Source organism: Amblyomma maculatum, chromosome 1 (genome assembly GCF_055883805.1).
Source record: "Amblyomma maculatum isolate TAMU_Amacu chromosome 1, ASM5588380v1, whole genome shotgun sequence".
Classification (NCBI taxonomy): Eukaryota; Metazoa; Arthropoda; class Arachnida; order Ixodida; family Ixodidae; genus Amblyomma; species Amblyomma maculatum.
The window spans coordinates 143,213,211-143,232,029 of NC_139344.1; the positions used below are offsets into that span (position 1 = coordinate 143,213,211).

The 18,819-nt window shown below is 43.4% G+C and overlaps 1 protein-coding gene across 2 annotated transcripts in view; it reads right to left on the reverse strand.

Annotated features, from left to right (window-relative positions):
- The window catches only part of c11.1 (maestro heat like repeat family protein c11.1), a 147,570-nt gene that overhangs the window by 60,288 nt on the left and 68,463 nt on the right, over positions 1 to 18,819 (reverse strand). For both annotated transcript variants that reach the window (XM_084589156.1, XM_084589154.1), the window contains 7 exons: positions 18,504 to 18,686; positions 18,063 to 18,232; positions 13,296 to 13,415; positions 9,967 to 10,086; positions 9,457 to 9,609; positions 2,867 to 3,069; positions 1,748 to 1,985 (listed from right to left, as the gene is read on the reverse strand). In XM_084589156.1, the coding sequence (XP_084445282.1) occupies positions 1,748 to 1,985; positions 2,867 to 3,069; positions 9,457 to 9,609; positions 9,967 to 10,086; positions 13,296 to 13,415; positions 18,063 to 18,232; positions 18,504 to 18,686 (1,187 nt within the window). The remainder of the gene's footprint in view (positions 1 to 1,747; positions 1,986 to 2,866; positions 3,070 to 9,456; positions 9,610 to 9,966; positions 10,087 to 13,295; positions 13,416 to 18,062; positions 18,233 to 18,503; positions 18,687 to 18,819) is intronic.

Sequence of the window (18,819 nt, forward strand, 5' to 3'; positions counted from 1 at the left end):
CCTTTCATACAGCCACCTAATAATTATCACACCAAAACCATACCACAGTGTAGTTTAACTCTCTTCTCAACTTTTTGTGGATGCCAGTTCATTTCAACAATCACTGAAGCAACAACTAGAATACTACATGTATTAAAAATGCTTTTCCTGAAAATAGGGTTCAATTAAGAGTACACAAACATGCTCCTTTATTAACTTTTTCCTTATGCATACAATGATCATCATTAGCCTGCTACCGATGAATGTGAATACCAATTTTAAATGCTTCCTTTTCTTTCTTGAGCATGCTGTGTTATCTGCTTTTGAAGCTAGCAAACTATGGCTGAATTTTCTTTTTAGTTTGTCTTCTTAAGGCACGACGGCAAAATTTGAATTGCAAGTGAAAACAACAAAGCGTAGAGGTTGAGAATGCCACCTCCAGCAGCATGCCACGTTGTAATTCAATTCAATTTCGGGACATTTTCTAACGGAGCTGAAGTTTGGAACCAAGCCACCAATGTCAATAGCCATTGCGCAAAACTACTCCGACTGCCTTGTAGTCAGTTCGGATAGCAACGCATCGAGGTAAGCGGAGCTTTCCAAGTGCGCATTCTACGAGGTTGAGCTGTGCTCTGGACAGGGAAGGCACCTGTACTCATTTGACCAGCTAGTTACTGGCGGCGGAGTTCGAACCTCCCACCTCCTGAAGCCGAGACGGGTGTCCAACCCATTGGGCCACGGCTGCGGTACGTGCCTTGAAACGTGGAAAATTTTGATCCAGCAGCAACCACGGCTGATGTTGTCGATGGCAGCAGTGACTAATAATACTGCCTCATCATATGACCTTAGTTCAGAGGTGGAAGACTCGAGGAGCCAGCCCTAAACATTGGTGGCAGCACCTTGATTACTTTCTTTTTTGGGCCAGTTTTGCTCAGCTCAGTGGCTGGATTGAAAAGGGTAGTGACGTTAACAGTACTATAATTGTCTCATTTGTAGGGTTTCCACATCGTTTTGGCAGGACTTCATACTGCCTGCACTACAGAGGGCTCTCCCAACCGTTTTGTCTCATGGAATGCCTAAAAAGTGATTTTTCAGATAGCCAAAAAATGTCAAGTGTTAGAGCTTCGATTTTTAATGAAGCATTTGCTATTAGAAAAGGAACACTTCTGGCACATTTAAAGTCTTTTTCTTTTCAGATACAAGTACATCTTATGACAGGGGTATAAAAGTACAAGATATATAAGATAAAAGCATATCCTACAATTTTAAACTGTGTATTTAATTTCCTTTATTTTTATGTATTAAATTAATTTATACACCTTACAGTTTTGAACCAAATGATTTAACAAAAACCCAGAAAATATGGACATGTTTCCTGTGGTATGGAAAGGGTTAAAGAAGTTAAGAATACGAACAAAACTTCATTAGATTCAAATTTATATGAGTGTCTCATACATTAAAGAAACAAAGATGCAAGTACTATCTGTTACCTGCAGTCCAACTACATAAAAGCAACCAGAAGTGACCCCACAATGTAACTACTTCCTTTTCCTTGAAACTGCACATGGAGAAAACTATGATTAGAAAGGGACAACTTTGCCTTCAGTTTCATAAAGATGTTGAACTACACTTACTGCACAAAACCTTCTGTATGCATTAAGATAGCAATGACACTTTGAAGCATCAGTGCTGTAAACTTTGAAGCACTAATTGCACTGTCACGATTTTTAATTTTCTTAACAACCCTGTACAGTCCCAAACCGCTCACATTGATGATGAGATGAAGGCTATCCGGTGTGCGGTCCTTGGACAGCAGTTCTGCCAGGAACTGGTCCAGTGCACTCAGGCAGCTAGTCACCAACTCTGTGTGGTTGTGTGGCTGATCACCACCAGCTCCATCGTCGACTGCAACAGAAGGACTTCGCACTGGCAGAGGGTAGACCCGCGAAACAGCCATGGTCACAAGGGCCGATACTTCACTCGGGGGCAGAGGTGGATCCAACTTGCTGGTACAGACGCCAGTCAAGAAGCAACACTGAAGACTGCAAAACTTATGAACACATATGACATCTACCACAGCTAGCACTACCGTTATTAAAGAAAGGTAGCGGATGTAATCCTGGGTCAGTGACTCAAAAAAGCACTGCATCTTGTAAAATGTATTGTGTATGCAGTTGCCCCCAAAATTGTGCAGGTCATTTTTGAAAATTTCTAGATTGATGCCTTTTTATCATAAAGTATAGAAGCAACCTGCACAGTCTTGTTAGAAATTTTACACAGCATGAGCAAAAGCAAGCACTTACAAGTCAAGGTTAGTGGGAAACCTTTTGGTATTACCTAGATGCTACTTTCTAATAAAATTTATTTTAGCTGGGAAGTTAGGAGAGGCTAGAAGAGGTCGAGAGCCTAGTCTTGCCAGTGTATGAACATCTATTTTCATTAAATATGTGAAGTTTCAAAAAATTATTCCCAAATTTCCTGACCACATCCCTCAAGGAGGCCCTTATTTGGCCTCTTTTAAAAGCAAAATTTACAAGTACAGAAAAACAAAATATCAGCGCACAGAACGCCCTAACTTTAGACGTCATTCTTAGCGCTAAAAATACACACGCACACGAAAGAAAAGGAAGGACACAGGACAGGCGCTGTCCCGTATCCTTCCTTTTTCTTTCGTGTGCGTGCATATTTTTAGCGCCAAGAATGCTGTCTGAAGCTGAAAACCATCTCACCCATCTACAAGTTCTTTTAAGCGCTAACTTTAGTGTGTAGAAAACCTGGTTATAATAACTACTGTGCTGAATTCTATGCCCTCTGCTTATTGGCAACATGCAAGGGTGCACAGAACAGAGCCTGTCGATTCCATGCATCATGGTCAACCAGCGGATACACTAGGCTAGCCAGAGCCATCAGAACAAGGGCCCTTGTTGTTGACGTGACGAGAACTGGATTCTCAGCCTTGAGCAGCACCTGCATCTCAGCAACCAGCTCTCCTCGTGAGTAGAACACATACTGCTCCTGAAGCCTGTCTGGGTGCACAGCCTCGGCTATCATCTTCACAGTGCGAAGCATGGCATGCCGCACTGAAGGGTCCTGTGAAGAAATCGGCCACAAAGCTTTTTCACGCTCCCAAGCTCCACAAGGCACAATCCAACAAAATTCAAGCTCTCACAATGTGTACGCACATAAAATCAGTCTTGGTACAAACAACACTGAGCAAGCACTGTGATGGAAGAAGCAGTCTACATTTCCAAACAAGGCTTTGAGGATGCAAAATGTCAATTTGAAGCTAGCGTAGATGCAAACTGATTTACAACTCAAAACATTTAAAACTACCTTGAAGCTTCTCATACCACTAAAAAGATTCACTGTACACAAAACTAAAAAAAGAAAAAAGAACCAACTTAGACATTATGAGTAATAGCCTGTTTTGATCACGCTACGCATTAAGGCTAGTAAGATATAAAGTGCTATTTCTTCAGATTATTCTAAAGTGCACATGATATACAGTCGAACCCGGATATATCGAACTCAAAGGGGATCGCGAAATAGTTCGATATATTGATAATGCGATATACAAAAATCAGCTTGTGATGGCCCTTACGATGCGAAAAAACGATACCGTATTTGTCGCGTAATCAACCCACTCGCATAATGAACCCACCCTCCAGTTTTGCACCCGAGAATTTGAAAAAAGCACTACGGCCAGTTCGCAAGCGATTGAGCGATCTCAGCGACGAGCGGCAGCGACAGAGCGAAAAATTTCAAACTTGTTGGAACTGTGTCCCTCTCGCTGCTCGAGCCACCGCGGCAGCTCAAAACAAGGTTTCTGTGTCGCCGCGGAAGAAATCACGAGCGTTTTCGCTTGCATGTCGATAGCGCGCGTCACTCGGTTTCGGTCGTCTCATCCACAGCTCATTGGCAGCGTGCCAAGATGCTGCGCAGCGATAACGTCGGGGCGCGTTTATCTTTTGATAGCTCCTGCGGTGGCGGGGAGCGAACTTGGCAGAGTGACCGTGAAGGCCTGATTGCACAAGCCTGGTTCGATTTATCACGCCTCATGATCGCAGCAGCTGACGCGTGCTTTCGTTGATTCATACATGCAAGGATAAACGACTCCCGAAAAAACAAACAAACAAAGAAAACAAAAAAACACCTGCCGCTTAACGTCCGAACGGCACAACGATAAAAAAGGATGACCGCAAAAAAAATAAAAAAAATAGAGAAAAATAAACAGAGAGAGCTGCCACTTTTAACGTCCGCAGTCGCCATAGCCACGTCAGCCGCCGCGCGCAGAGGGTTCGCAACAAACGCTGCAGAAAACATCCGACGCCTGTCTGAAAACAGGCTGAGCTGGTCTGGCGCATGCGTAGCGCGTGCTGAAGGAGAGAAATAGCTCGGCAAAAGGATGGGCACACCCACGCACATGGCTTGCAAACGTCATGTGTTGGCGCGCGGGAAACGATAACTGCAGATGCGCGCGCATTTGGGGAATGGGCGCGGCGCTGCCCAGACCAGCCGTCGCCGAACTCTCCCCTCTCATTCCTTCCGCGCGTGGCTTGAAAACGTCACGCGGCAAACGGCCAAGGGTGATGCGATCGTTTTGGGGAAGGCACATTTTCCAGTGCGTGGTGCGGAGTTCGATATATCGAACGACCGATGAAATTAAGTTCGATATATGACGCGGCTTTCCTATACTTTTACATGGGATTTTCAAGGGGATATTCCGTGAGTTCGATATAACCAAAATTCAATATATCTGGGTTCGATATAACCGGGTTCGACTGTATTTCTGCCAGAGTCCCTTACTGTTGTCTCTTTGCCCAGCCGAACCAGCTTTCACTTTAATCAGAGAGCTTCTGAAGTATGCTCAAAAGTCTCACTTGCACTTTTTTTAGTGCAGCTTGACCACTTTGAATTTTTACTGGTTTCATTCCCTTACGAACGAGGAGTTCAGCATTATAGAGTAGTATCTTCTTCGATGACCATATTTTAGTCTGAACATTCTTTCTGGATGTTCTGAACAGCTAACAGTCTATTCAGCTTTGTTTTCTTCTGCTGGTTTGGGTTTTATAAATAATTACACTTATGCAAACTCTTGGCAGCAAAATTAAACCTGCAGAGCTACAGAGACTCAGCAAAATACTAAATGGAGCACAAACCATTTATATCTTTAAATGGGCAGATTGATCATCATGCAGCCTGCAATAATTGCCATTAAAGCCTCTTTCAATGTCTATTTCTATGCACCAGACTGAAGATAGCTCTGACAAACACCGCTACCAAATAGTGCTAAAAAGGCCAATTACTCCCATTAAGAATAAAATGTATTACCAGGCTACTGCAGTCACCCCAGTTGTTTATTTGGCCTATATAAATGATTCAGTTGACAAGAGTTAAAACTCATCCATCAGAGCTGACAATTGCAGCGCAACCATTTTAAGCACATGCTGAGCTATTTCTCAGGGCTACAGAAGGGTGAAGGACTTCACTGCACTTGGGAGGGGATAATTGCACTCCTTCATCAAAGTGTAACTAGGAAGCAGTTTCAAAAGCAAGTTGCCAGCAGTCTCTACAAGTCGAAATATTGTAACTTTCCTCTCCTGGACCAATTTACAATGGGAAATTCAGTTACATACTCCATTAATCTCGGTTTCCCCTTTCCATGTAGCCAAACACTCAACATCAAAGCATTTCAGTTCTTGTCTCGTGAGGCTACAGCAAACATCCCCATAGATAAACAAAGCTACCAAGATTTAAGCATAGCGGAGGTGTACTAGTGTAGGTGTATTCCAGTTTGCCAGATCACTCCTGCGCACACGTAGTGATAGGGGCGCAGCTTGGTGGAGCTGCTGCACAAGTGCAGCCACCATTTCGTAAGATGGCATATATCAACGCCAGCACAGCTCCATTATGGTAAATGTTTCTAATCCTCCTGGTATGACCAGCATTCAAAACGTCACAAAAAATAGAGGTCTAAATAATTCCCCCATGCGAGGAATACAGTGAGCAGCTCTGCCACATTTTGTAGAAATACCACTCTGAACAAGAGGTCATTCTAGATGATAAAGAAGGAACTTGTAGATGCTACATTAAAATGACTGCCCTACTTATGGTGAATTACTGACTTTAATAGAGCACACTGCTAGATGAACTCTAGTGCAGGGCCTAGTGTGAGCCAGCGAAAACTCATACGACACTGTCACTGCCCTGAACCCTCAATTAGCCATGTACGCAATAAAAAGTTAATGCCTTTGCAAAGGTGCCAGGGCCAGATGCCCCTAGCACAGAAATAAAAACAGTCCCATGACACGAGAGGTGCCTGCAGGTCACGTTGTATACATACGATGCATTGCTAATCCATTATGGCAACACGTGGCTAAAGCCACCTTTGTCTGTGTATGCCAAAACACAAACATGAAAGCTCGGATCACACACTGAGGTCATACGAACAAGTGCAGGTAGAAACAGCCACAAATAGTTCTGGAAATTGCCTCTGAGTTTGCAAAGAGACATGTCACTCGACTGACGAGACGCATGCAATGCCAAATCACCACTGGTTGCTAGTGAAGAAATTTGGTATACAGTCGAACCCGGATATATCGCACCCGGATATTTCGAATTTTGGTTATATCGAACTCACTGAATATCCCCTTGAAGATCCTATGTAAAAGTATAAGAAAGCTGCATCGTATATCGAATTAAATTTCACCGGTCGTTCAATATATCGAACTCCGCACTACGCATTGGACGGTGCGCCTTCTCCAAAGATGATCACATCGGCAGTTTGCCGCATGACGTTTTCAAGCCACGCGCGGAAGGAATGAGAGGGCACAGTTCAGCGACAGCTGGTCTAGGGCAGCGCCGCGCCCTATCCCCAAAGGCGCCCGCATCAGCGGTGATCGATGCCGTGCGCCAGCATGTGACGTTTGCAAGCCACGTGCGTGAAGGAACGAGGTGTTCAGGAGAGGGGAAAAATGCGATAGAGTGAAGCGCAAGTATGTGCCCATTCTTCTGCCAAGCTTTATCTCCCCTTCCCCTCTCTTTCCCTGTCTTCGTTTGCAGCAGCACGTACTACGCACGCACGGAAAAGCCAGCTCAGCCCGCGGCAGGCGCTTTCTCCAGTGTGTGTTGTGAACTTGTGAATGCTCTGCGCGCGGCGGCTGGCGTGCGATGCAGGTCTATGCCGCATCTCGAGTCATTGTGCTGCACATGTGCAGCTGCGAACGCAAGAACGGCAGGTCTCTCTCTCTCTTTTATTTTTTTGCGGGAGTCATTCATCCTTGTAGTCGTGATGAACGTGCGGTGTAGCGTACGCTATGACGGCTGCGGACGTTAAGAAGCTGCAATCTTTTTTTTTTTTTGCAAGAGTTGTCCTTAATCGTCGTCAGCAGAACCGAAAACTGGGCAAGTGGGTGTACGTTCAACATTATGCACAGCGCGAAAAATGAAGACAAGGAAAGAAACATGCAAACAAACAAGCGCTTGTTTGTTTGCGTGTTTCCTCCCCTGTCTTCGTATTTCGCGTTGTACATAATGTTACTTGTCGTGTTGAACGTGCACCGCAGTGAAAGCCATGACGGCTGCGGACATTTTTTTTTTTTTTTTTTATGAGAGTCGTCCATTCTTACATCTATGAATCAACGAAAGCGCGCGGTCAGCTGTGGCCATGACATCGGCTTTTAGTATTGTTCGCTTCAAACGACATTTGCAGCTATCACGCTTCCAATGATTTTGTGGCAGTGAACTATGCCGCGCTTGGCTGGCTTGTGCAATCAAGCCATCATGGGCACTCTGCCAAGTTCGCTCCGTGTCACTGCTGGATCTATCAAATGCATAGTCAAAAGATAAACACGCCGTGACATTATCGCTGCATAGCGTCTTGGGGCGCTGCCAATAAATGAGCTGTAGATGCGACGGTCAAAATGGAGGGACACGCCTCCGAACGCTTTTTTTTTTTTTTCAAATTCTCGGGGCAAAAGTGGGGGGTGGGTTCATTATGCGACTGGATTGATTACGCGACAAATACCGTATTTTTCACGATCTCAAGTGGCATCTCAAGCCGATTTCTGTATATCGAATTATCCATATATCGAACTATTTCGCGATCGCCTTCGAGTTCGATATATCCGGGTTCGACTGTAACAAGATCCATGCTACTCCTCCCATGACACATTTCTGTAGCAAGCCACTGCACATGTGCAGACTACAGGCAGGGAACCAGACGGCACCCCATACCGTTCAGCTCCACGCACCCCTGCTGCTTTAGGACCAGTCGGCACGTGCGCACTGGCAGCGTGCAGAAGTATATTGCGACTGCAGGCCACAATGTGCTAAATCTTTCCATTAGACATTTTTAGCACACCATGTGCTGCTGCCACTTACAATGTACTGCACGCTGCCAGGACATCTATGCATGCACCTTTAAGGTGCAGGCTACAGGGTAAGCAGCAGTGATATGCGCTATGCTACTGTCTCAATAACTTCTACACTGAGTGCACAGTGGCACGCTTTCATTTTTTGTTTTCTTTTCGGCAGTGCGGCACTCTGTCAGTGAAGTGCGTATTATGCTGGTCAAATATCTTCTTTTCGTTTTGCCTTGCTTTCGCACAGGTCCGGTGCAATTTGCCACTAAAAGACCTGCTTGGCACAAGTGCTTCCACCACTCTAAGCATGGTGTGCAACAAGAAAAATGAACAGAAGGAAACAGAATGCATGACAAAAATAAATGAAAGGGAAGAATAAGCTCAGTGTCTCAAGTAGTACATTATTAAACTACCCTATGCAAGAAAAACAGAGCAATAAGGAGAGGCACCACCACTGGTGACACAGACATTTCAGATTAACAATCGTGCATACTGTTCCTCTTATTTATTTATTTATAAAGCTAGCCTCAGGATGAGGCTGTAAGCAGGAGTGGGAGATATAAAACACCAACACAAGTAATACATGTGCAAAACAGGCACAACAAGCCTGCTTCCACAAATCGTGATTAGCAATCAAGGAAGTACACTCATAGATAACAAAACCGTACTTGCAGCGTTCTATTCAAAAACTAATAAGGCACATATAGCAGCATATAAAGCGTTTATAAGTACAACGGAAGAGCTTTTACAAATGATTCACTAGTTGGTCATTCCACAATGATGGCTGGTACCTTATTCCACCCATGAATCATTTTCAGAAACAACGAGTTTGCAAATGTGCCAATATGGCAGGAATTATTTTTTAAAATTTTTTATTATTATGCGAACAGGCGGAAACTGCATCTATGCGCACATGTTTGCACTTAAATATCACAACAGATGCGCCAGGAAATATTTTTTAAAGCTTTTCAGAGGCAGTAAAAAGCTGGTCCAGAGAGAAGAATCATTGAAAAGAATTATTTTAACCACACAAACCAGCCATTTTTAACGTAATAACACGGCGACCTTAACACGCTAGCAAACAGCTTCCACAAACAATACATTTCTGTCATACCTTTGAAGCTTGGTAGAACTTTGCAGCACTTCTCAAGATGGGTGTCTCAATCCTTGTAGTCAAGATTGAAGCGGGAGCTCGTAAAGAAACGTGGCCGTAGCTCAGGACGACAGTTGCCAGAAGCTTCTCGTGGTAATTGTCACCAGTGATATCCTGTGACAATGGTTAACGTCCCACAGTGAAATAATTTTCCTCGCTCAAAAAAAGCAGCACACAGTGATACTAGCAAAGAATTCATGGTAATAAAATCGGCACTGTAGTTGACAGGAGCAGTACTTCCACATCTACTCTATATCAGTGCACCAATGGCTTAATTTCTTTTAATAGAAAGCATGCCATCGAATCTAGCCATAAAACGTTTTGACCTATTAAGTTCGGCACATGACATTTAATGTCCCAAAACTACAAACAGGTTATGCAGGCACTGTCCCTGAAGTTTCCTATTTAAATAATTAATCACACACACAGTTAACATTAATAAAAGCTGAGTGCCGAAGGCTTTCTTCTTACCTTGAGAAAACTCAGGAACCCAGAGTTCTTCCGAAGGTCATCCTTTGCTACTTGCTCCAATTTTACGACCACTGCATCTAAGTGGGATGCTGCACACATTCCTACTGCTAGAGCACACCCCTGAAAACATAAAACAAACCTTAGAAAAAACAGATGCTAAAAGTTGAAGAGCACTGACTAATATTACCATGCCTATCTTCAACAATATATAGTACAAAGACAAGTCAATTCTTGCAGTAATAAAATAACAGACAGCAGATATTTACTAACAATGACACTTAAAACTTGAACTTTAGTACTGATAGTTCAGCAGTATACTAACCCGCCATGCATTGCTTTTATTGCTGTGCTACAGCTGCACCATCACGACACCCGGACAGGCACAATTTGCTGCTGACCAATATGTTATGCTACAGTATCACCATTATCCTAGTTACACACACTATGGGATAAACAATCCCCGAACGATTTCCAATTAATCTTTTCCTACACCAGCCAAGGCCCCATCCTATCCTCGCACACATACCAATTTCACCTGCCCACTCAACAAAAGCATTTGTACCATAATTTATTCTTTGTTTTCTTTAGTTGCCAGCCTCATTATTCTGTTTAGCATATGCCTTTGTATAATTGTATGTTTTTTCTGCTGCAAAAGTGCCAGGGTCTATGGCTAGTGGGACTGTCTAGAGACCGCTTTTTTCAGTGACCCTTCAAAATAATCTGTTACATGGCAAATAATCCAAGTTCTACTACGTTATCGTCAAAGGTTTGCCTAATATGCAGTCCAAAGTTCTGAAACAACAGTTAAATGAAAGCGTGAACCAAGCTACTTACATTATATGCTCTTCTGATTACTTAATTTCTGGCAAATTAAGTAGTCTTATACCATGTCATTAATAGTGTCATGTGTATGTCAGTTGGCTTCACTCCAAGCGCTGACAGTATTACATTTAAATAGCAGTGTACAGGGATCGATTGCTTAGTCCCAATCCACAGTGCAAAATTCGGCAGCATGCCAGGATGCTGTACACCAGTGACATCTTTGTTGCTCTTGTCGAAGTTGGCAGGGCAGCAAGCTTTAGACGCATTTCGCAGCTCAGCCACAGATGCAAAGCTTGGTGCAGAACCTGCGACTCCATTTGACCAGTTTCAGAAAAACAAGGTTCAGGACATTGAGAAACAAAAGGTCCAGCCAAAAGTGACAGATTATTTCAAGGTGCTGCAATAAATGCAATTTTTGTGCCAAGTAAGTTTTTTGTCAAGTATGTTAAATTCACCACCTTTTGGAACCTGTTTTCGATAATACAATTTTCAGATAATACGTTTAATTGTTCAACGACAATGAGAATCTTATCAACAAGATATACACTGTGCAGTAGCTGCAAGTGGGCTGAACTGTGATGCCATCCTCTTTCACTTGACAGCGCACCTTACAATGCGGTCCATAGCTGTTACGGGTTGCTCTCCACGTCTAACACTTTATTTGCCATTTGTCAATTGATTTTTCCTATCTTCATCAGATAATAAAAACCTTTTGCCTCTTAATGCTGGAAAACTCAAGACAAAATAGTCTGAACCATAAGTAATTAGAAATCTCATCTTCCAGCTCTGCTTTTCATCAAATATTTGACTGCTACAGACTACTTGACGTACAGCAACCACGTCAAGAATAAAAGAATGTGAGGCACAGACATTGAAAAACTATGAAAGCGCTCCGTTGCCTCCTGTGCCATTGTTTGACAGTGCTTCAGTTTTTTTCCATGATAAACACAAGGAACGCATCAGACTAGTAAGTTAAATCTCATTACAAGAGACACTCTGAAAATGGTTTGGTTGCTTTTCCTATGTCTGCCATATTAACTACATTGCATACAAGAGACACTCGGTTACTATGGACAACTTTTTCAGGTCCCTGGAGTAATTCTTCACTATTGAGAAGAGGCACAACCCAGGTGTGCTCATGCAATGCAGCTGAAGTGTACCAACTCGTACATGATGCGCTTCAGATTCCCTTAGCTAAATTCTGTTCTGTATCAGCATCCTTTTTGTTGCAATATGTCAGGAACTAAGAAGGAGTGCTTCCCCATGATTGGAAAGTCAAAACGACCCCGTTGTTTCAGCTACTGGCATCGCATTACTGTCACCTATGAAGCAAGTCAAAATGCATGAATGACATTTTTAACATTTTTAAGCATTTTTAACTCCTCTTCGTTAAAATTTGATCAAAAGATGAAAGCTCAGAATCCTTGTCTTTCTCTTTGTGGACAATGCTTCTAGCAGGACTAAAGTTCCCGTGCTCAAAGCCACCAAAGTTGTTTTTTCCTTCCATCCACACCCTACCTTCAACCAATAGACAAAGACAGTCTGCACTCTGTCAAGTTGCTGTACAAAACAAGGTTGGAGGAACGCCTGTTGCTCGGCAGGCAGCAAGAAGACTGAACAATAGTAATTGATGCGAAGTTTGCTGTTCAGATGATTTTAGGTGTCTGGAATGGCCAGAGAAATGAAGCTGTGTAAAACTGTTTCATACAAGCAGGGTTTAAATGTGGTGCAATGATGTAAGAGGGCCCATATATGGATACTGTGGAAAGCTTCCTTGAAGATGAAGCTTGAACGAGCATTTAAGAGACTACTGAGGTACAAGAACCTTTTGAGGAATTCATATCTGCGGATGTGGATCTTGTGTGCTCCTAAAGAGCTTACAGACTGTGCAATTCTCACGCAAGTAAATGGCACATGTGCCACAGAGGGTGACAACGAGGACATTCAGAGGAGAAGTGTCAACGTCTGAGGGTGATGAGCATGTAAGAGTGCTTCAAAGGTATTAGAGCAACAGGAAGGCTTGAAAAGTGAAGTGCTTTACCTCCAGAATTTGGGAAGGAATATGCTCTGCACTCACTAGTATGAATAACTTCTTTAAACTTTTTCTTTTAGAATTTTTGGTTACAAGAGACCTTGCTTACAAGAGACAACTTTTTCGGGTCCCTTGAGTGCCTCTTGTAACAAAGTTTTACTGTACCATGATATATGCAGGACACACACACTGAGAAATTAAAGCTGGCAGAACAGTACCACAACTCTTTGACTGTGATGCAAAAAGATCACTACTTGTAGTTGGTTGAGGTTTTCAAAATGTCATGAGAATCAGAGATAAGTACCAGTTACCTTTGCTATTATCTGACAAAGCAATGTGCTAGCTGCATGCCAAAAGGCAATGTGACATTGTGTGTGAGAAGCACGAGATGTGGACAATTGTCCCGCCAATTGCTATTGGCTGTTTTTACATAAACTGTGCAACCTCCTGCTTCTAAAAACAATTCTGTACTTGCCTCTCGTTCTCGTGGATGCAGATGGTTGATATGCTGAAATATTTTGTCCAAAGCTCCATTCACAAACTGCTTGCTGCTGACTTTTTTCATAACTGCTCCAAGCAGCTGCAGTAGCATACACTGCAGAGAAAATGAGAAAAAAGAATGTTATTCATGGCAATGAAGCAGAATAGAATCATTATGCAAAAAAAAAAAAAAAAAAAATGTGCAAGGGAGGATCAAGCCAAACAAACAAAAAAGCTTGTTACTGTGATTAAAAAAAAAATAAAAACATATGAAGATGTGCGCAGGTATCCATTCTAGCAGGCAAGAGTGACCTGCTATGTCAAGCGCATATACCAGGTGGAAGGCATGCACCTAAATATGCCAGAGTGCAGTCCCAGACAAGGTAACCTAAAATTATAGATCAACAACCAAAAACTATAGTTAATACTGTGAAGCTACAAGAACCAATAAGGTGAACACCGGCGCAACAGAAGCACTGAGTGAGTCTCCGTCTTGCTGGAATGATTTGGCAGTAATAAGGCTTACGAAGGCATCTTTGCAAAACTAAGTAAAAGAAGTAGATGGATGGATAAACATAAACTTCATTTAAAGCAGAAAAGTTTGGGAGTCTCAGATCCCTGAGCCCTGCATAGCCCCACTGCATAGTATAACAAAATATATGCAATGGCAGAAAGAATTAACGACAAATAATAAGAATAATATGATTAGGCTCTGAAAAAAAGGCACGCCCTCCTGCTTGCCTAGCACTAATTATGCTGATCCAGACTCATTTATCTGCATTCTCGTGCTAGCATTTGTCTCATTATCCATTCACATTCTCATGGCTAAATGGCAAAACCAGTAATATTACAGAATTAGCCGTTAAAGCAAACTTTCCCCACCTATGCTTCAAGCAACCAACATCAAATTCCATGATCGCGTGGCCTTGCTCGTACCTCGAGCTACAGGGAGAGCCACAGAGCAAGGATAAAGTCCTAATCAAATCGTAGCGTTGATAATAAATAATAATGACAACAAGAAATCTTTATACCATGAGGGCAGCTTTTGGCCAAAGACTGCCATGGCACATGGTTTCTTTTTTTCTTCACACAAGGTGGGGGTCAGACACTCATTCCCAAGCAATTCACCCCAGATAAGCTGACCCTAAGACCATGGGAAGCTCTAACCCAAGTGGCAATGGGCATCGAAGCCCGCACCTCCCGCATGCAAAGCGGATGCTTAAAGCGCTAGGCCATCACTGCAGTATGCGGTGACAATAAAGCCATCAGTGGCGGCGTGTTACATCAATTGAGTTATGAAATGGCAACACAACGCAGGTGCTGTGCAACATGCCCCCTGCAACCACAATACAACTTCCCAATGCTGCACAGCCTATCTTCAGGAGCGTGGACAGTGCAACCACTCAAGATTGTTTCTGCTCTTATTTTATTTTCCAAGCACTCTGCCACGCTATGAACATGCCTGGCTGTAAACAACTGCAGCAGCCACAATACCCCATAGTTTAGTACACCATCAGGGCAACAAGGCACGCAGACTGCACCACAAAAGCAACATGGACATACGTTGCAAAAATAAAAATTGGCTGTGGTTTGACCAAGGGCCATCCCAAGTACAATTGCGGAAGTGCTCTTCTCGTTGTTCTGGTGTCTCCACTGCACGCTTGGCTTTTCTCCTGTTTAGCTCTCTCCGATCTACTTCCCTTTGTCAGGCTGCAACTTCTCGATCTGACGAATTACGAAGATTTGCTTGCTTAAGGCGCTCAGTCTCTGATCGGCTCAACTTCTCCACAGCTGACTGCTACGGTACCGGCGCGGTGTCACATATATACACTTGCTCCGACGCATCGGAAGAGCAATGACGTCACTGCGCATGTGCGGCGCAGCGATCACAGCGGCGACGGCACCTCTGAGTCACCCGTGTAGCGGAGGAGCACTTCACTTCATTTGGCCCCAGCGGCTGTCACGCTCGGAGGGGCAACCCTCTCTATGAAAACGGGCCCCGTTCATCACACACCTCCTTCTAGCCACCCTACTATAAGTGGAGGGCTACGGAGTAATTTCGCCCACCTGGGGATTTTTAACGTGCATAGACACCGCACAGCACAAAGACATCACTTCGCTTTGACTCCACCGAAACGCAGCCAGCAGCGCTCGGGTTCAAGCCCGGATACTCTGCTTAGAACGCTGGTGAACTTTGATGCATTCAACGGAACGCTGGTTGAGTTCGATTTAACGCTCGGTCACCTGCAGCCAAAGCTTTTGCTCCTCATTCGGTTTAGTAGCGGTGAAACCCTCAAGTGCACAGCTGGCGCAGCGGTGATGGCACCTCGGAGCCACCTGTGCAGCGGATGAGTCGGCGGCGGCTCCGCGCTGCTCTCCAGATGTGCGATGTGTGAAGTCACTAACTCCTCGCGCATGCACAGTTGAGGGCTCTCCGGAGCTCCGCACAATTGCTCAAACCTAGCGTGGTGTTGCTTCCGCAACAATAAATTAAGCTTCATATTGTGGAGTTTAACATCCTGAAGCGACACCTGGACTATAAGGAACACTGCACTGGAGGGCTCTGGATTAATTTGAAGCACCCCGGGCATTATAAGCGAAAAGTCACGGGCATGACTTTGGCAGGCAGCAGCTGGCAGGTGACATGGCTATGCACTGACTGGTTATCAGGTTGTCCAATGTCACGTGACCACATGACAGGGCCAAGCTGACAGGCGATGCCAACTCCAGCTTTGGCTTTGAGAAGGAAGGGTGAAAAAGAAATCTAGCCTTCCAGGACCCTAGGATCCCAAATTAGACATGCCACTTCTAGGACACACAGGTACATTTGTACGGCTTGGTTAAAGCGGAGATTTATTTATATGTCAGGTGGTCTTCTCACATAATGTGGTAGCTTATGATCGTATGCTAATGAGTATGTGTAAGATAATAAAGGCACAAATTAAAAGATTACCAATTAAGTGAGTAGCAAAGTACATGTACACAAACAAGGAGCTCAAAGGGAGCTGACAAACGGGAGCCATTAAAGCTGCCATGTCATGCCTTTAAAAGCAGAGCTGAAGTATCCCCTAGTTTCTTAAACTTGTGACGACATCACATAGCACACGCGGAATTTTCGCATCTTGCCTTAGCCAAAACGGCCTTGCCATCAAATAGAACACACTATCATAGGACCAGCAGCCAAACACTAAATCCACTGAGCCACTGCAGCAGATTCAAAACTATGGCACTAGTATTTCCATTTGCTATCACTACTTTTGCTCATGAACGCAACTTCACAGAGTCTCCCTGTGACTAAAGATTCCTTCACAAATTTTTTTCCATTAACTAAATACGACAAGGTTTTATGTGATAAATATTAATAATACGCTAGAGAGTGCATTATATCTGGGAAACGTAGATAGCTGGGAAAACTGGTAGGAATACACAGCTAACATGAATGCATGAACAAGGACACAAAGAGAATATAGGGACAACACAGGTCTTGCTTTTTGTTTTTATGTATAATGTTCTTTATAAATAATTTTTGAAAATTTTTAAAAACTTTTGTAATCTTTTTAGGCATTAGTGTTTTCCTGGTTCTCTACATAATTTGTTTTGCTCTGTGTATTTGCCCTCTAAACTTAAGAAGTAGTTGCAGTGCGCACTTGTGTGCCTATACAGTTGAAACTCTATTTAAAGAAGTTGAGGGGAGCCGTGAATTACTTCATTAAGTCGGGAACTTCGTTAAATCGAGTGAGGCATTTTTCGGTCCTATAATTTATTGCATTCGATTATAAGGTGCGGCGGTATCCAAAAAGCTACCACTGCATCACACCTGCGAATCCTTAATGCTCCCGAAACGAAATGCGGCCAGCAAAAATGACCAGTGCCGGTAGCATACAACAAATAAAAATTGTTACTTATCAAGAAAAGCTAGAGAGGACAACAAATTTATTTTCCACCAAAGAAGTCAGTGATCTTTACCTGCGTGCACTTTGAGCAATGACCACACCGATTTCTCCTAGGTATGAAGAGCTACGTAGCACTGTAGGACTAACAAGCTGAGCTTGAGAGAAGCATGCACTCAAAGGCATGGGAAAATATCCGCAGAAGCACAATGGCAAACAAACCACACAAAGAAAGGCACAAAAAAAAAACACCCAAGTGCAACACCGCCCCTTGGAAAGCAACATGACTGTTTTTTTTACCGCTGGCACCATCTGGTAAATTCAGGTGAACACTACAACTTTCGTTTTGCGACACACAGTTGGGAAAAAAGCCAGACAAAGGTGCCCTGCGCTGTTACCGTGGGCTTGCAATCAATAAATTTTGGGGTGCTATCTACAAAAAAGACCAAAATAGCCCCTTTCCACCTTCATTTTTCGAAAAAAAAAAAAAAAAAAGAGGTTTGTTAAATCGGGACAGATCATGGAATTGATTTTGTTATTTCGAGTTAGTCAAAGCATTGGATCCTATGAGTGTCTGAGGGGGAATTACAATATCTTCTTTAGATCGGGACTTTCGTTAAATCAGGTTTCGCTAAATCGAGTTTTGACTGTATTCTCTCAGTGTCTGTGTTAATGCGCTCATGTTAGCTATGCCCCATGCACACATGTGCCACATTAGCACAGTTGTAGAAGCCAATATCCACCTTTTTGTGAAGTCAGGTGAACGCAGTGTCATTAAGCAATGCAAATTCCAAGCGATGACAAGGAAGAGATGTGCCAAGAAAATGATGTGACCATTTTTGTTTTTAACTAGCCAAGAACACTTCACTGACCTTGTCCTCTGGGTATGCACCATACAATGTAAGTTGGGCTTGCATAGCTTTCCCTAATGACAAAGTCCATTCTTCTTTGTCCACTTCCACAAAGCATCGCTGGGTCAGGTCTACAATTTGCTCTCGCCAGAACTCTCTGTCCAGACCAGTGTCTGGGTTGTCAAGTGCACCTGGACAAAAAAAAAATAATCACAAACTGCAGTCAAGTCAAACAAAGCATACTTTATTTTTTCACTACATACAAAGTAAACAGCCGTAATTCCCCGCTATCACCCAAGATATGTTTCACACCCATGCAAACAAGCTATTTTCTCTCAAATTTTCTTTGGAGTAAGAGCCAATGAGAAAAGCAAAAAATATTAAGATATCAATAAGCTTGCCTCAAAGATAAAAAAAAAAGTTATAAGCTAGCATTCTGCACACTGCATGAGTAAAACCTACTTTGCATCTGAGCAGTCATCTGGGGCAAGATGGTGTCCCACAAAGCCACCAGGTTACGGTGCACCAACGTTGGCAAACAGAGCAGGAGGCGCAAAACATGGACTCCTCTGTGGTGATGCATCAGGGGAGAGCCCAACACGACCAGCAGCCGCGCCAACAGAGCCTGCGGCTTAGGCACATTCGCTGCGTGGCAGAGAAAGTAACGTAAATGAGCCTGCACGAAGAACGGCCAACCTACTCCAATAGGCAACAATTTCCCTTCAGACCAAAGCAATGAACAAGAGAGGCATTAAAAAAAATGAATTATAACATTTGT